Source organism: Triturus cristatus, chromosome 3_1 (assembly GCF_964204655.1).
Source record: "Triturus cristatus chromosome 3_1, aTriCri1.1, whole genome shotgun sequence".
NCBI classification, from domain to species: domain Eukaryota; kingdom Metazoa; phylum Chordata; class Amphibia; order Caudata; family Salamandridae; genus Triturus; species Triturus cristatus.
In genome coordinates this window covers 643,004,406-643,021,898 of record NC_140583.1, presented here as the reverse complement: position 1 = coordinate 643,021,898, position 17,493 = coordinate 643,004,406, and the positions used below count along the sequence as shown (strand labels likewise).

The following is a 17,493-nucleotide window of genomic DNA, read 5'->3' as shown; positions in this document are numbered from 1 at the left end:
GAACAGCAGCCACATGTCCTGTTTTGGGGTCTATATGGAGTTTTTTCTGCTTGGGATCAAAAGGATCCGGTTGAAAAAGTTCTTCCTCTTCGGTAACCGCTTTTGGCGCAGACTTCTGCGGGTCCGAGCGGGGTTTGGATTTCTGCTCTGAGGCCTTAGGAGGTGGTTTGGGGTCCTTTGGCTTGGCTATGGAGACGGAAATCTTTTTCGGTTCCGAAGCCTTTGGCTTCGGATTCAATGGTTTTTCTTTCGGCGTCGAGGTGGTCGGTGCAGACTTCTTTTGGGGAGTTGGTTGCTCTCCCGTCTTCGGTGCCGAAGGTGCCTGTGGGACACTAATATTCGATTTGCTCGGTCCAGAGCTACTGGGAGGCTTGTCCTTTATCTTTGGAGCGGGGCTTGGGGGCGGGGCTTCTGAAGCTTGTTTTCGGTCACGACTGGGGCCAGCAGGCGAAGTCTTGATTGACCAGGGCCTTCTTTTTTCCGGGAGGAGTTGGGGTAGGGGCAGTTGTACTCACTCGTTGACCAGGAGTGATGTGGTCGTCTGAGTCGTCTGCTTCGGACACGATTTCTAGGCCCTCAGAATCCTCCTCCAGGACTCCGATCAAAACAATACCGTCAAGTTGTAGATAGTTTGCGCATCAAAAAGGTTTGGAGAATAAGGTGCCGAACCAGAGCGCAAAAGACACATCCAAACCCAATGGCGGAAAAAAACTATCTGAGGATGGAGTCGATGCCCATGCGCACTATCGTCCAAGGGATAAGTCACCTATCTTGTGACTACAAAAGACTCTTCCATGACAACAACAAAGTGCAAGCATCCGAGCCCAACCCCAGATTGCGATCTATGCATAGTGTACAATCTGCAGCTTATATGCCTCGAACATATGACAACACTGTTACTAATGGATTTAACACTTCCTGGAGAAGGACAATGTATGATTTGGGTGGTATCCGTAATGCATCAACTAAAAACAACTTCTGAGTAGGACACAATGTTAACTTGAGCGGGTTGACTGAAAATACAGACCAGTAGGGGAAGATCTGCTCTGGTTTTGAGGACCTTAATATCCAATTATATCACTAAGGGCTAGATGTACGACGTACAAAACAGCAGTAACGCACATTGCGACTCGTTTGCGACTTGCAATTTGCGAGGCACTATTTGGGATGTAGAACAGTGAGCCATATGTACTAAAGCATTTTCCCATAGACACAGAATGGGTTAAACCCTTTGATACATCTGGCCCAGTGTGTTTAACACTGTTTGCGATCGCAAATCATGAGGCTCATGAATATTAAGGAGGCTCTCGCAATTTGCGAGCCCAGTGGGAATGACAGGCCCTCCAAGGGATGGTGGCCTGTTGGGCTCAGCAGACCACCATGTCTGGGACTGCTTTAAATAAAGAATGTTTTTTTTTTTTGTTTTTTTTTAAAAGCAGCTTGTTTTCCTTAAAGGAAATGGGCTGCATAAAAAAAAATATGAAACGTTTTTGTTTAATTTTTAAAGGGCAGGTAGTGGTCCCTGGGACCACTGCCTGCCCATAAAAAATATTTTTGGAGACAGTCACAAAGTGGAAGGGGTCTATGACATGCAAAATCCCTACTTTGCTAACAATGTTATGTTTGCTTTCTTGGACTATTGCATGCTTCACTTTTGCCAATTTGTAGTTTTTCTTTTAAAATTTTCACTTGTGAGCAATAGTTTTTTAACTAATGGGGGTCATTATAAGTGGGTATTTGGGTTGTATTTCTTTTATCTTACGTTAAGTTTTTTTTTTCAATAGTAGAATTATTATAAAGGATTAGTAAACAGAGGCAAAACCTTTAACACTGAACAAAAATTAACATTTTACTGCTCATATAACATGACCATTGTATCTGTAATTGTTGACTGTTGGCTGCACTTACCTGTTTGAGCGTAAATTGTCTTGAGGGTTGTTAGCAGAGGTGGTGAATTCAGAAGAAGGAACATAGGCCACGTCTGACTTTCCTACATGACAGGAAGAAGATGCCAGGATCTGTATATTTTCTGTCGAGGGGCTAGGCTTCAGAAAGTACCTATGAGCAACAATTGACTGTTAAAATACAAGTGAAGATTGCAGGTGTCCTACTCGATTTAGTGACACCAAACATACCAGCAAAACAGCAGCTCCAGAAGCGTCTTGTATTCCTTGCAAACTTTGAGTAGCCTTAGGTAGTTAACCACATTACTTCTATAGGCACTGCCCATTTCTCATTGGGCCTCTGTTATATATATATATGAATTAAACTACTTGACGCCAATAATTGGAATAAAAGCTTTGTCCTTTTAAAAAAAATATATATATTTGCTCAGTCCCAGTAAATACTGTGTGATGTTTCCACCAATCAGGGAAGCATTTGACCTCAGCTGTACTACTATTTCCTTGAAGTTCCCCCCAATGAATTTTGGGAATCGCTATGCACCATGCATTGCAACCTTATGTACCCCCTCACCACGCTGCACAAGAACTTTCAATCTAAGATCTAGGTTCAAAGAATGTCATAAAGGGAAACACTTAAATTCCACAATTTAGCTACAAATTCCCTATGTGCAATGAAAAAATGGAAAAAAATTGAAAAAGTATTTTTCACCCTCATGCCTTTGCCATGTTTTTGTAGCATTTCAGGCTTATACAATTGCAGCTTTTCCATAAGATATGGTGGTGCGGGCATTTAATAGCTGCACAAAATATTGAGCTTCCAAAAACTTTAGAAAATACCTTCTCCCGTTCTCTAGGAATGTTCTGCCTCGGGCGAGGATCTTACAACATTTCAGCAAAGTTACAAAAACGTATGTGGGAGCACTAGGTGCATGCGTGTCACACAGGCACCTGCGTTATTAAATGTAATATTGCATCCCATTTTCCTTTATGTAACAGCTAGACTTGAATTTAGGTGCTAGTCACTATTACATTTCTACATGTTGTATTTTTAAACACCATACAACCTGCCTTATGAGCTACAAGGCCTACTTACTGGTGACATATTAATATTTGAGAGAATATTTTAGACCAGTCAAAAGTGTTGTTTTTTTACAAATCGAACTGCAGTTTAAAAGCTGCTTTAGTCAGGCTACAAAGGTAGATCTGAAGCCATGTTTAACACTGTCACCAGTGGATGTCACAATGCATTCTAGGGACTTATAGGTAAGTTCAATATGGCAATTTTGTCACGTTGAAAGGAGGAGCAGAGGCACTTTAGTATTGGTCAGCGGGGATAAAGTGCGGGGATAGAGTTTTATAGTCAGGAAAAACAGATAGGGTAAAAATCTGGGGGTACACCACGCAAAAGATGGTCATTTCCTACAATTACTATCAGGGTAAGACTCTAGATTGTGAGTAAACTGAAGTTAACCCCTTCGCTGCGGCGCGAATTCCGCCGCAGCGCTGGGGGAGTGTGGGGTGAGCGCGGCGCCGCCATGCTCATGACGGAACCACGCCGTCATGAGTCACGGGCGAGCTGTGCTCATGACGGCGTGGTTCCGTCACGACTCCGCCCACTCTCTATTTCGCCCGCACAGGCGGGGAATTAGAGCCGCGTGGGAGGAGCGGCCGCCAACGGCCGCAGCATGACGGAACCACGCCGTCATGAGCACACGCCGCCCGTGGCTCATGACGGCGTGGTTCCGTCATGAGCGCACAAGGGGTTAATGACATTGTTATAGATATCATCTTAGGTGGGCCTCTTTTATTGATTGACATGTTTTTCTTTATACTATTCCCCAACACCGGATGGGAAATTGTTGGAGAAATCATTGTGGGCATCATGTGACTATATTAGTACACGCTTTTTCAACGCATTACACAAGGGGTTTTTGGTTATGTCAGCAGGGATGTTTTCTTCAACCTTCCTTTGTCATGGTGACCACGTAAAAGATGCATTCACAGAAGAACTTTTATTTACAGAGGGCTACTTAATTTTTTAACATTAAAACTGTGTTTATAAAGTGACATGGCTTTTTCTGAATAGTAAGCAGTAGATATCAAGGTTATGGGATGACATGACTTTTTCAAAGGAGTACAGCAACACAAAAAGATAGTGGACGGAATGCTGAACATTGTCAAAAATTCTACCCTGACACAGATCTGGGTTAAAGTCAACGTTCTTTTGATCACCATGACACACCAGTTTTGACACTGGCATATGCAAACTGGTCTTGACCCTGCTCCCCATGGGAACAATTCACCTTGAACTGCCAGGACAGGTGCTCCTCAGACCAGAAAATAAGCATCCTGGGACCGGGTTTGGGATATTACCCCATAGCAGCCAGGCTAACTTGAATCCAGAGCCATAGCACGCGCCAGACACACGTCTGGGCATACACTTCCCACTTAGAGGTACTACAGCAACACAAAAATATGATGGATGGTATTCTGAACATTATCAAACATTTACCCCTGTTCACAGATCTGAGTTAAATCCATCGTTTTTTTACTCACGATGCCACCGCAATTTGGACCCAGCCATATGCAAATCAGCCTTGACCCTGCTCCCCATGGGAACAGTCCAGCCCGAAATGCCAGGCCAGGTCCTCCCTGGACCAGAAAACAAGCATCCTGGCATGGGTTTTGGCTTCAGTCGAGGTTGGGCCAGCACCGAAATAGAGTCGGAGATTATAATAGGTATCTTCTCATCTGGAGTCAATGGATTTGGCACCAGCGTCGAAGTTCCCGGAATCTGTGTGGATGGCAGGAAATTGGAGCCAGAGAAGTCATGATGGGCTGTGAGGGTCCCACAGGCACGGAGGATAAACCTAACAGTACTCTAGAGGGACCATCTTTTGGCTCCTTGGGGCCCAAATGCATGCCACAGAGAGTCAGCAAAGATCCAAAGAGTTAGAGCATGGCCTCGAGTGAAGGACAACCCAAGAAACTCACATTGTGCCTGAACTAGTTACAGGATCAGCTCTGAAGTCTACAGACTTCAGAGCTCAGTGGACTAATGTGGCCACTTCAGGGGCCTGTGTTAGACCTCATGGTCGCAGGCTCAAATCCTGGCAGAACCACTCAGCCTTTCATCCATCTGAGGTCAATAAAATGAGATCCAATGAGTTGGGTAACAATAAACATCTGTTATTCAGCACCAAGATACCCATCTGGGTGAACGCGCACTTTACAAACACACATTTTATGGTATGTTCATGTTAGAGACCCTGAGCAAGATAGAAAGCAAGTGTACTGCTACAGTGCCTTCTCAGGTGAATGAAAATGGAGAGATGGAGCTGAGTCACTTTTATGTTTCTTTATGGACTTAACAAATGATTTTGATCTCGACAAATGTCGTACCTCTCGAACAGCTTTCTTGACTTCTAGAGCAAAAACGGGTCCAGGATCCTGCCTTCAACATGGACCTCAACTTTAACAGGTCCTGCCGAGGGGTAATTCTTATGTTTGCCAATGTAGCTTTTTGCCTCACTGGCCTGGTTGGCCCGTGGGTTCACTGCTGCAGACCTTAGCATTCTGGCTGGACCCCAAGGACACCTGGTTAGGAGCTGTCACACACATTTTTGAGCTTTCTGATTCCACTCAGCCAAGTCTCTGAAATGCGCTGTTAATTGATTTTTGAATCCTTTATGTATTTTTAACCTCTTTTATTCATTTGAAACCTTCATTACTTTAGGCAATTTTTACATTATGGATACTTTTCTGTCACCTGCTTTCTTCCTGCTGCTTCTTTCGATATTGTGTTTATTACTGAAACTTGGGCAAACTGCTTGTCCACGCCTGATCTCATCTCGGCAGTCCCTTCTGGTTTCACTATTTGCAGACTCCATCGACCAATAAAAAGAGGAGGGGGACTTGGAATTATTTACAGGGACCAGAATAAAGCCAGATTTGCTGCCTCATCAAATGAGGACTGTGAGGCACTATCTTACTGGTTCGAAGTATCCAAAAATAAATCATTTAGAGGTTTACTCATTTATCGTCCACCTGGCCTGAGAAGAAATAAGTTACTCACCTGTAACTGCAGTTATCCAGTATTGGTATCTTTAATAGATTCACATGCTTGAATCGTTCTGCGTCGTCGAGATTAGAGTCCCCGGTACATTTATAAAGGTAATGTCACAATAGATATAGAAGTTAAAAGGCCTAAGGGCTCATATTTAAATGTTCACAGCTTCGCGCAGCGGACGCGCGATAGTGAGAATTCTGAGCTGACAATTGTGGCTGTGTGTAACTCGCGCTTTTAAATACTGCACTTCTAGTTTTTTGTACATTGTTATGTGTTTGCTTTCTGCACAGTACTGCCTACCGGCTCATTTCTGACGCCCTCATTGGTTGCCGCACGCTCCCTGGTCCACCACGGGTTTTCCCGTTTGTTGTGGAGGGAGCAGCGATAGATTTCACTTCTGGACTAGAGGTGGGGGAGGCAGACTATAAATTTAAATGTTCACAGCTTTGCGCAGCGGACGTGCGCAGCGGGCGCGCGCCAAATGCAAGCCCGTCTGCGCCCGGATGGGGCCAGTACCCCTGCTCCAATTTTTAATGGCCAGAGAACTTATTCTCTTAAATCACTACATGCTCTTCGGCCTAAGCCGGGCCCTAACTACTCACCTCTTGTTCCTGCTACAGCTACTTCGAACTGTTGCTGTTGTGGCTACACCATTATGACACTATCCTATAGGGATTCCAATTGTAGCAAACATAATCTGATGCCTCTTTTGGCAAATAAAGATGCTGTTCCCCGAACTGAATTAGTTTTTTTCAGTCTTAACTGTAGGTCACTCCCTAAGCACAAGGTATATATTCATGACCTCCTGGTAGATTCACAACCTGATGCCATTTTCTAAACAGAGACCTGGCTTACTGAGACCTCAGGACCTGAAAATGCTATTACTTTACCTCCTAACTACACGATCCTTGGTAAGAATCGTGCAGATAAAATTGGAGGGGGCATAGCAATCATTTTGAAAACCTCTTATACTTGCAAATGGGAGGACTCTTGCTTTAAGGACTGCGAAGCCAGTCTGTTTAAACTTTCCCTCTCCCCTAACTTCACCCTTTCAGGGACCCTGATCTATCGCCCGCCGGGACCGGCAGGGGCATGGGCAGCTGCACTCCCAGATCTTATTGCCCCTTTATTATTGGAAGCCACTAATTTTGTCATTTTAGGTGATCTTAAGTTACATTTTAATGAAGCCACGTGCACTACTAGCTCCACTCTCATTGATGATTTGGCTGCAATGAATGTCTCTCTACACTATTCAGGTCCCACCCATAAGGCAGGACACTTACTAGACCCCATTTTCTCCAACTTAACCACTATCTCGTGCCAGACTGCCATCCCAATTCCTTGGTCTGACCATTTTTTGGTTGAATTTAAGGTGAAATATGAAATGTCGCATGATAATCCCTCTATCCACTCGGGGTCTAGGAATTGGAGAAATTGGAAAAAGCTGGATGTTGACAGCTTAAATCAGCAAAACACACAAGATGATGGACGGAATGTTGCACATTGGCAAAACATTCACCCCCAGTCACAGATCTGGGTATAATCCGCCGTTATTTTGCTCACCACGCCACCCCAGTTCAGACATGGCCATATGCAAATCAGTCTTGACCCTGTGCCTCATGGGAACAGTCCAGCCCGAACTGCCAAGCCATGTCTTCCCTGGACCGGAATCAAGCATCCTAGGACCGGTTTCGGGGTTTCACCCCTCTTCAGCCAGGATAGCTTGACTCCAGTGGCGTAGTGAGCACGGGACCCACGTCTGGACATACCCTTCCCACATAGGGCGAACAGCAAAACACACAAGATGATGGACGGAATGTTGCACATTGGCAAAACATTCACCCCCAGTCACAGATCTGGGTTTAATCCATCGTTATTTTGCTCACCACGCCACCCCAGTTCAGACATGGCCATATGCAAATCAGTCTTGACCCTGTGCCTCATGGGAACAGTCCAGCCCGAACTGCCAAGCCATGTCTTTCCTGGACCGGAATCAAGCATCCTAGGACCGGTTTCGGGGTTTCACCCCTCTTCAGCCAGGATAGCTTGACTCCAGTGGCGTAGTGAGCACGGGACCCACGTCTGGACATACCCTTCCCACATAGGGCGAACAGCAAAACACACAAGATGATGGACGGAATGTTGCACATTGGCAAAATATTCACCCCCAGTCACAGATCTGGGTTTAATCCATCGTTATTTTGCTCACCACGCCACCCCAGTTCAGACATGGCCATATGCAAATCAGTCTTGACCCTGTGCCTCATGGGAACAGTCCAGCCCGAACTGCCAAGCCATGTCTTCCCTGGACCAGAATCAAGCATCCTAGGACCGGTTTTGGGGTGTCACCCCTCTTCAGCCAGGATAGCTTGACTCCAGTGGCGTAGTGAGCACGGGACCCACGTCTCGGCATACCCTTCCCTCATAGGGCGAACAGCAAAACCCACAAGATGATGGACGGAATGTTGCACATTGGCAAAACATTCACCCCCAGTCACAGATCTGAGTTTAATCCATAGTTATTTTGCTCACCACGCCACCTCAGTTCAGACATGGCCATATGCAAATCAGTCTTGACCCTGTGCCTCATGGGAACAGTCCAGCCCGAACTGCCAAGCCAAGTCTTCCCTGGACCGGAATCAAGCATCCTAGGACCGGTTATGGGGTTTCACCCCTCTTCAGCCAGGATAGCTCGACTCCAGTGGCGTAGTGAGCACGGAACCCACGTCTGGGCATACCCTTCCCACATAGGGTGAACAGCAAAACACACAAGATGATGGACGGAATGTTGCACATTGGCAAAACATTCACCCCAGTCACAGATCTGGGTTTAATCCATTGTTATTTTGCTCACCACGCCACCCCAGTTCAGACATGGCCATATGCAAATCAGTCTTGACCCTGTGCCTCATGGGAACAGTCCAGCCCGAACTGCCAAGCCATGTCTTCCCTGGACCGGAATCAAGCAACCTAGGACCGGTTTCGGGGTTTCACCTCTCTTCAGCCAGGATAGCTTGACTCCAGTGGCGTAGTGAGCATGGGACCCACGTCTGGGCATACCCTTCCCACATAGGGCGAACAGCAAAACACACAAGATGATGGACGGAATGTTGCACATTGGCAAAACATTCTCCCCCAGTCACAGATCTGGGTTTAATCCATCGTTATTTTGCTCACCACGCTTAAATCGCCATCTTAATAACACCATGCCTACTACCTCAATAGCTCATGAAGATGATGCTGATATTATTTATAACTGGTTGACACCATCTATTGATGCATGTCTCCTGTTGTCCAACAAGAAGTTGGACCACCATCGCCCTCCTGCCCCCTGGTTTTCTGAAAAACTTAAGAAAAAACGAAATGTAAAAATTTAGAAAGACATTGGAGAAAAAAATTATGAGCCGGCAGCTAAATCTACATATAAATTAGCTTTAAATAGCTATCATGCATTGTGTAACGCTGCTCGGGCTGAGCATGCTAATCACACTATTTTATTGTCACAAAACTGCCCTAAAGTTTTGTTTAAAGTGCTGAGAGAATTGTCAGGCGTGCCTTGTCAACCACAGCCACCAGGACTTGACCCTAAGCAATGTGAAGACCTGGCTAAATTTTTTGTTGACAAAATCGATAAAATTTATTCAGAATTTAATAATATTACTACAAATGAGGAGTTGCAACCCAAGAACTTTGCCCCACAACGTGATGGCGCCTCCTTGGCTCTGTCGCAGGAGGACTCTCATGATAGACGAGGCAACTTGCTCGATAAATAGACGCCTCTCGACATTTCTTCCTTTTGTAGTATTTTAACTAGCATTAAATCTGTCTCTCCTAAGGATCCTATTCCCACTTCCTTGCTGCAAAAGCTGGAATTACCTATACTTAGCATCATTATCGAACTCCTCAACGCATCGTTATGCGAAGCAATGGTTCCAACGGCCGGGAAACAAGCTATGGTCCTTCCCTTGTTAAAAAAGGCTAACTCTGATCCAGAGGTTCTATCAAACTTTCGTCCTATCTCCCTACTTCCAGTTTTTTCCAAAATCCTGGAAAAACACATTAATCTTCAGTTGATGAAGTTTGTTGATTCACAGAACATTTTACACCCTTCTCAATCGGGTTTTAGAACAGGTTTCTCTACGGAATCCACGCTTTTGGGAGTTACAGAAACTATTCGCCAATCTGTCGATAAAGGAAACACTGTGGCACTCATTTTACTGGACTTGAGTGCTGCATTCGACACTGTATCCCATACATCTCTTTTACAAATCTTACATCTGAGTGGCACTGTCGGCCCAGCACTCAAGTGGCTGTCTAGCTTCTTGTCTAACAGGACCCTTCAGGTCTTTTCTTCAATTGCTAGTTCTCAGATCCATGCTTCCCCATACAGAGTCCCTCAGGGCTCTATACTCAGCCCACTGCTTTTTAACATCTATGTTAGCCCCCTGGCTAAGATAGCAGAGGAGGCTGGGCTGACCATATATTCATATGCGGATGACACCCAGCTTATTTTCTCTCTATCTTCTAAAGAGACTTCGAAGAAGTCATCTCTCCAGTTGGGGCTAAAAAAGATAGCTGACTGGATGCACGCTAACAAGTTGAAATTAAATGGTGGGAAAACAGAACTCCTCCTTTTCGGTGGAAACAAAACTCTCTGGGGCCCCCAACACTGGCCTCCTCAAATGGGTGATCTTCCCCTCCCTTCATAATCGGCTTGCAATCTCGGCATAATCATTGACGACCAGCTGTCTATGAAGCAGCAAGTGGTAAAGGTCGTCTCTACCTACTTTACTATTTTAAAATGGCTCTGAAAAATTCTCTGGATCCTTCCACCCTCCACGCAAAAATCTGTCATCCAGGCTTTGACCGTGTCCAGACTGGACTATGGTAACGTTCTGTATCTGGGCGCAAGTAAGGAGGTGCTTCGAAAGTTGCAAGTGGTCCAGAACTCCGCGGCCAGACTTCTATGCCAACTACCCAGAATGGCCTCTACTACAGGTCCACTCCATGACCTTCACTGGTTGAGGATGGATAATCGTGCTAAATTTAAAGCCCTCTGTTACATGCATAGGATTAAGATGGGCTCAGCACCACACTATCTTGGTGCCTTGGTGCATCCTTACCTCCCTTCACGTCTCCTACGATCTTCCAATCAGTTAAAATTACAAATTCCCAGGATCAAACGAGCTCGAATGGGCGGCCGTTCCTTTGCCTATCTAGCTCCTTCCCTATGGAACTCACTCAAGTTTCAATTACGTCACCACATGAGTTATCACAAATTTCGTAAAGATTTAAAAACCTAGCTTTTTAATCATTAAAGCTCTGGCCCTTGTCTCCTTGTAGTACGTGTCCGTAGGCGCCGGGAAGCCTCCGGGTAGCCGTGCGCCTTATAAATGTAATAAATAAAGAAAGAAATATTTAGCAACATATCTAAGTCCTTATTTAAAAAAGAACCAAACTTAAGAGAATAACCAATCAACTGACACCACCCTTTAGAACCTTCCTTATAGGAGCTCCAGTCCCCCAGATTTTCATAAGTACCGTGCATATCCAGAGAGGCAACTGGGAGTACTAAATGAGCCCTTCCAAGGGAGGCGGGTGGGTCGCATGTGAATCTATGAAAGATACCAGTACTGGATAACTGCAGTACCAGGTAAGTAGCTTATTTCTTATCCAGTATTGGGGTAACTTTCATAGATTCACATGCTTGTATGAGAAAAAAGCAGTAATGAGCACATTTCGTCGTATATATTAATCATACATATAAGAATAGTAAATAACTATTTCTTGAGTATAAAATAGAAATACATACATATAAATAAATATAAACAAGTATGAATATGGAATAGTACATGAATAGTTTCCAATACTGGCATAACGAAGAGAAAAAACAGAGAAATGTGCATTAGAAAGGTTGGTGGTAAGGAAGGCTCACCTTTACTGAAAAGTATGTCTTAGTACTGCCTGTCTCACCACGGCATCTTTCATCAATTCGGAATCCAAGCAGTAATGCTTAGTGAATGTATGTGGCGTCTTCCAGGTTGCTGCTCTACAAATGTCAGAGAGGGGCACGCCAGCAAACAACGCCATAGATGTAGACACTGCCCTAGTGGAATGGGCATGAACTTTTGATTGCAGGGGTTGACCAGCTTGCTGGTGACAGAAGAGAATAGCGCTAGAAATCCATCTAGATATGCTCTGTTTCGTTAAGGGAAAACCTTTCCTAGGTAAGCTGTAAGCTACAAAAAGCTTATTAGTCTTGCGGAAGGATTTCGTTTTATCTAGATAAAATTTAAGGTAGCGTATCAAGTCCAAAGAATTTAAAGTTCGTTCAGCTGCTGTTTGAGGATTTGGAAAGAAAGATTTTTAAACGATTGGTTTATTAAGGTGAAAGTCCGATGGGACTTTAGGTATAAATTTCGGGTTGGTGTGAAGGATCACCCTATCATGTTTAAATTGAATAAAGGGTTCTTGTATTGTGAATGCTTGAAGTTCACCAACTCTTCTTGCGGACGCAATAACTTGAGAAGAGCAGTTTTCCACGAACTGAATTATAAGTCAGCTCTATGTATCGGCTCAAATGGGTGCTTCATAAGTTGAGCAAAATACCATGTTGAGTTGCCATGATGGAGGCGGAGATTTTACGGGAGGGAAGGTCCTGAATAGACCTTTAAGAAACTGTTTTATCAGTCTGTTTGACCACAAGGAAGAACCTTTAGAAGATCTTCGAAAACGGGAGATTGCACGGGAGATTGCAGCCAAGTGAACTTTGATCGAAGTATGAGCCAAACCTGAATTTGCTAGACAGAGGCGATATGGCAAGACTTCCACTGGATATGTATTAAGGGGATGCACCGTTACAGACCCACACCAGACGCAGAATATTTTCCATTTTAAAGAATAATTTCTGTTGGTACTGTCGGCTCTAGCACGAGACAGGATCTCCTTGCACTCTTGAATGTTTAAGTTTAGAAATTCCTGGAACTCAGGATCCGAGCCGTCCATCTCAGAGGGTCTGGATCCGGGTGCTGAACTTGTCCCAGGTTCATCGTGAAAAGAGAGGGAAACCGCTTCAGAGGAATTGGCGGTCGTAAGGACAGGAGATGGAGTTCCGTGAACCAATGTTGGCGAGGCCACGCTGGAGCTTTTAGAATTAGTTTGCAAAGTTCTGCTTTCATCTTTTTTAGAACCGTGGGAAGGAGATAAATTGGCGGAAAAGCGTAGGCAAATACGCCAGACCATGATATTGAAAAAGCATTCCCCAGAGATCCCTGCTGTGGATGCCACCTTGCGAAGCGTAGGCATTTGGCATTGCCATTTGTGGCAAACAGGTCTCTAGTCGGTTCGCCAGACTGGGAGAAGATTCTGTTGAGAGTATCTTGGTTCCACTCCCACTCGTGGCAGGTTGTCTGTAATCTGCTTAGTGAATCCGCTATTGTATTTTCCTTCCCTGGAACGTACTCCTCTCAACAAAATTCTGTGTTGAATTGCCCAGTTCCAAATTTGTTGAGATTCTTGGGAGAGGGAGTGAGATCGAGTTCCTCCTTGTTTGTTTAGATAGTGCATTGTCATAGTTTTGTCTGTCCTGATCAGCACTAGAGAATTTTGTATCCTGGGCAGGAAAGCTTGTAGGGCAAGAAAGACTGCTCTTAGTTCCAAGAGATTTATGTGTAGAGTCTGCTGAGAAGGTGGCCACTTGCCACTGATTTGAATTTCCTGAAGGAAGGCCCGCCCAACCTTCCAGAGAAGCATCAGTTATTACCAGAGGAGAGGCTTGTGGAAGGAAAGGTAACCCCCTGAGACAGATGGTGAGGATGAATCCACCAAGATAGCGAGGTGACCATTTGTGGGGTCACTTGAATTATGTTGTCGAAGGATCCGTTTATTTGAACCCATTGAGAGTTTACAGCTTCCTAAAGAGGAAGTATTTGTAAACGGCAGTGGGGTATCAGAAGAATACAAGACGACATCATGCTGAGCAGAGATTTGTATAAGCGCACCGAAAGAGAATTTCTTCTTTGTATGCGGCTTGCCAACGTCAGACGTTTTCGTTGTCTTTCCACTGTGGGATAGACTCTCTTCAGAACAGTATCTAGTATAGATCCCAGGAAGGTAAGTCATCAAAAAGGCTGTAGGACTGATTTCTCTGGGTTTAGTGTGAGACCCAATTTGATGAAAAGCCGCAGACAGGCTTTGGAAGACTTCTTCGCAGCGTTGAAAGAAGGAGATTTGAGGAGCCAGTCATCGAGATAAGGGAAAACCTCGTGATAATGATGATGTCTGAGATTTGCCGCTACTGGTGCTAGGCACTTGGTAAAAATGTGAGGGGCCGACTTGAGCCCGAAGGATAACACTCGGAATTGATAACGCCTGCCGGCTACAGCGAACCTGAGAAACTTTTTGTGTTTCTTGTGTATGGGATAGCATGTATTTGTTCTCATTGAGAAGCTGTAAGACCTCCTGAGTGGTGACCATGCGGAATGATTGTTTCTTGAGGAATTTGTTTAGATTTCATAAATCTAAAATTGCCCTCCACTTGTGTTTATCTTTTAGCACACTCAAAAGAAACCACAACAGAAACCTTTTCCCTTTTGATGAGAAAAGGAGCATGCTCTCTGGCTCCATTTTGGATCATCGATGTTATTTTCAACTGTAATATGCGCAAATGCTTGTGAGCCAGAGGTTGGGGAGGTGTTGGCGGGGGTGGCTGTATACATTCTAGGGAATGGCTGAATTGTATTAGTTGGGGACCCATCGATCTGTTGTGATTTGTTTCCAGTTTTGGAGATAATGGGAGATTTTGCCTCCTACTTTGGGGGAAGGTGAAGAAATTGTAACCAGCAGAACTGAGAGGTCATTGAAGTCTGGCAGACTCTTTTTGTCGTCCTGCCTTCCCTTGAAAGGAATATTTATTGTAGACAGTCGTAGGCTGCTGTCTCTGAGTGAACTGTGTCCTGTATTGCTGGCTGGAGGAGGTATAGGAAGGATACCTATATTGTTGGTAACCTCTCCTGTAGGATGACTGGATTTGACCCCGTGCACCATGAAAAGGTTTTTTTTATGCTGGAGGGTCCCCAAAGCTTTGCCCGTGTCAGTGTCTTTTTTGATTTGCTGAAGGGCTTCGTCAATATGCTTACCGAATAGTTCTTGTACATCATAAGGCATATCTAGAATTTTGGTCTGGACTTCAGGCGTGAATGTTGTAGCCTTTAGCCATCCTTGGTGCCTTAGGACTGCAGCTCCAGCTAACAGACGGAAACCAGTGGAAGCGATGTACATTACACAATCAATTATTTCTGTAGCAGAGCGTTCACCCTCTAGTAAAACTTTTCTTGCCTCCTCCTTGATGTCTTGTGGAAGATCGTTGATGTAAGGAGCGATATCTGACCACATCTGTCTGTTATTGCGCCCCAGCAGCGCTAAGGAATTGGACGCTATGTGGAATAAAGTTTGGCGATGTTGTCCAGTCTCCTACCCTCCTTGTCTGGAGGTGCTGATGGTGGAGCTGATGGGTTCTTTGACCTGCGTTGAGCCGCCTGGGAAATTGCTGAATCAGGCCTAGAATGACCTGTGAGACAGGCATGTACGTCGTCAGGGGCTTTATATTTTTTGTGGAACTTTGGTAAGATTGGAGGAACTGTGGCTGGGTTTCTCATTGTCTTAATGCCCTGATCCCAAATATAGTCAATAATGAGCATGGACCTGACAGATTTTTAAACAGGACTCTTGAAATCGTAAAGGAAACAGTCTTGTTGGTGAGTAGGCATTGGAAGTTCAAAACGCCTGGCTACTCTCTCCAAGAGATTATGAAATCCTCCAATAGCCTCTGGAGGAGAGTCTACTTGAGGTGGAAATGGCGATGCTGGTGGAGGGATAATGTAATCATCCCACTCATCTGGACGGGATTGTATATCCTGGATTTCCTCTTCTTCTTCTTGTTCCTCTTCATCTGTAGATGGAAGCTGCTGCACAGGCACTTGAGGCATAGGAAGGGGTGGAAGTTGACTCTGCACCACAAGAGGTGGAAAAAGCGCTGGAGCAGGACCTGGTGTGGACATAGGAACCTCTTTTTATAGTCCGCCAACATGAATTGTAAATCAGTTACCAGAGTGGAGGGAAGACAAACCATCCCTGGAGGCGGTTGTCACTGACGTCGTTGGTCAGAGTAGTACGGATGTTGGTCATAGAATCGGTCAGCATTATAGGAGTCTTCCTGGTATTTAATGTTCAACTCTGAGGGACTTTGTGCAACCCCAAAGAAGCTGTCTTCTTCGGAATCATCATCATCATCATCATCATCCAAGAGATGAGTTGGTAATAAGGCTTGAACCCTACTAGGAGCAGTTAATCAGGGTGTCAGTGTCTCTCTCTGAAATTTTGGCTGGGAAATTAGTTTTCCTGATCTAGATTTTGGTGTCGTTGACGAGGTAGTTGTCGGTACACATACCTTCGTCGAGGAACTGTCAACGGGCATTGGTATTAATGTCCCAGACGCAACTGGCGTAGATGACAATATCGTTGCCAACGATGCATCTCTTGTCGTCGAGGCTGTCGACGATGCAATGGGAGGAATCGTAAACGGTAGACTCATCGTCGACGCAGGCAACAACATCGACGAAGCACTGGTCATCTTCGTTGTCGTCGGAATCTTCGTCGACGACTACTTTCTGAATATCTATATCGCTGACGACAAAGGATCTTGACTCGTCGACAAAGACGTTGTCGACGATAAAATTGACGTCGACGAGACTGAAACCGTGGTGACGGTTGTTGTCGACGAAGTTACTCTGACAACAGTCAGTGAAGGTCTTGTCGTCTGTACTGCTTTTGACGAGCTGTCAATCGACGGAGCTGAGGAAGGCTTTTTAAAAGCATGTTTTACCTTCACCAGAGGAGCAGGAGGGTCTGAAGCTGATTTCTGAAAGGATTCTTTGACAGAAATCAAACTCTGATGCAAAGGAGACGCTCTGGCAGCAGATCATGTTTTTTAGTAGCCTCGGAAGACTTTTTGTGCGTCTTCTTTGGAGGTTGCTGTGAAGAGTGACCTGGAGAGACGTCCAGTGGTCTTTTCGGAGGTGTCTTTTCGGAGGATCTTGAGAAACATTCACTCTCCTCAGAAGATACAGGATCCTACCTATATTTAAGCCTCTGCAGCCATAATAACAGCCTCCCCTCGCAGTCCTTTAAAGTCTTTGATGAAAAAGTGCGACATACCTTACAATCCTTTGGTTTGTGATCAGTCTTTATGGGAGTCATCGATGTGCAGCCTTTTCTTTCTGCAGGTACCACAGAGCCTAAAAAGGCCTTTTTTAGGTGTGAAGAAATCAGTGAAATTCACTCAGGTAAGGGAATTATAGTTGAAAAATACCTTGACTCCAATAAAACTGAAGACAAGGATAATTCGAAGTTAAGAGAAAAAAACTGAGCAGGGGCAACTCTGTAGCACGACATGCAGTAGAAACTCTAAGGGACTGGAGCTGTTTTCAGGATGGTTCTAGAGGGTGGTGTCAGCTTGTTCTC

The 17,493-nt window shown here is 44.9% G+C and overlaps 1 protein-coding gene across 1 annotated transcript in view; it reads right to left on the bottom strand.

The window, feature by feature from the left end:
• Nucleotides 1-17,493, bottom strand: part of DENND4A (DENN domain containing 4A) — an 811,018-nt gene that overhangs the window by 54,400 nt on the left and 739,125 nt on the right. Inside the window, exon 32 of the mRNA XM_085644632.1 lies at nucleotides 1,909-2,058. Within this exon, the coding sequence (XP_085500758.1) occupies nucleotides 1,909-2,058 (150 nt within the window). The remainder of the gene's footprint in view (nucleotides 1-1,908; nucleotides 2,059-17,493) is intronic.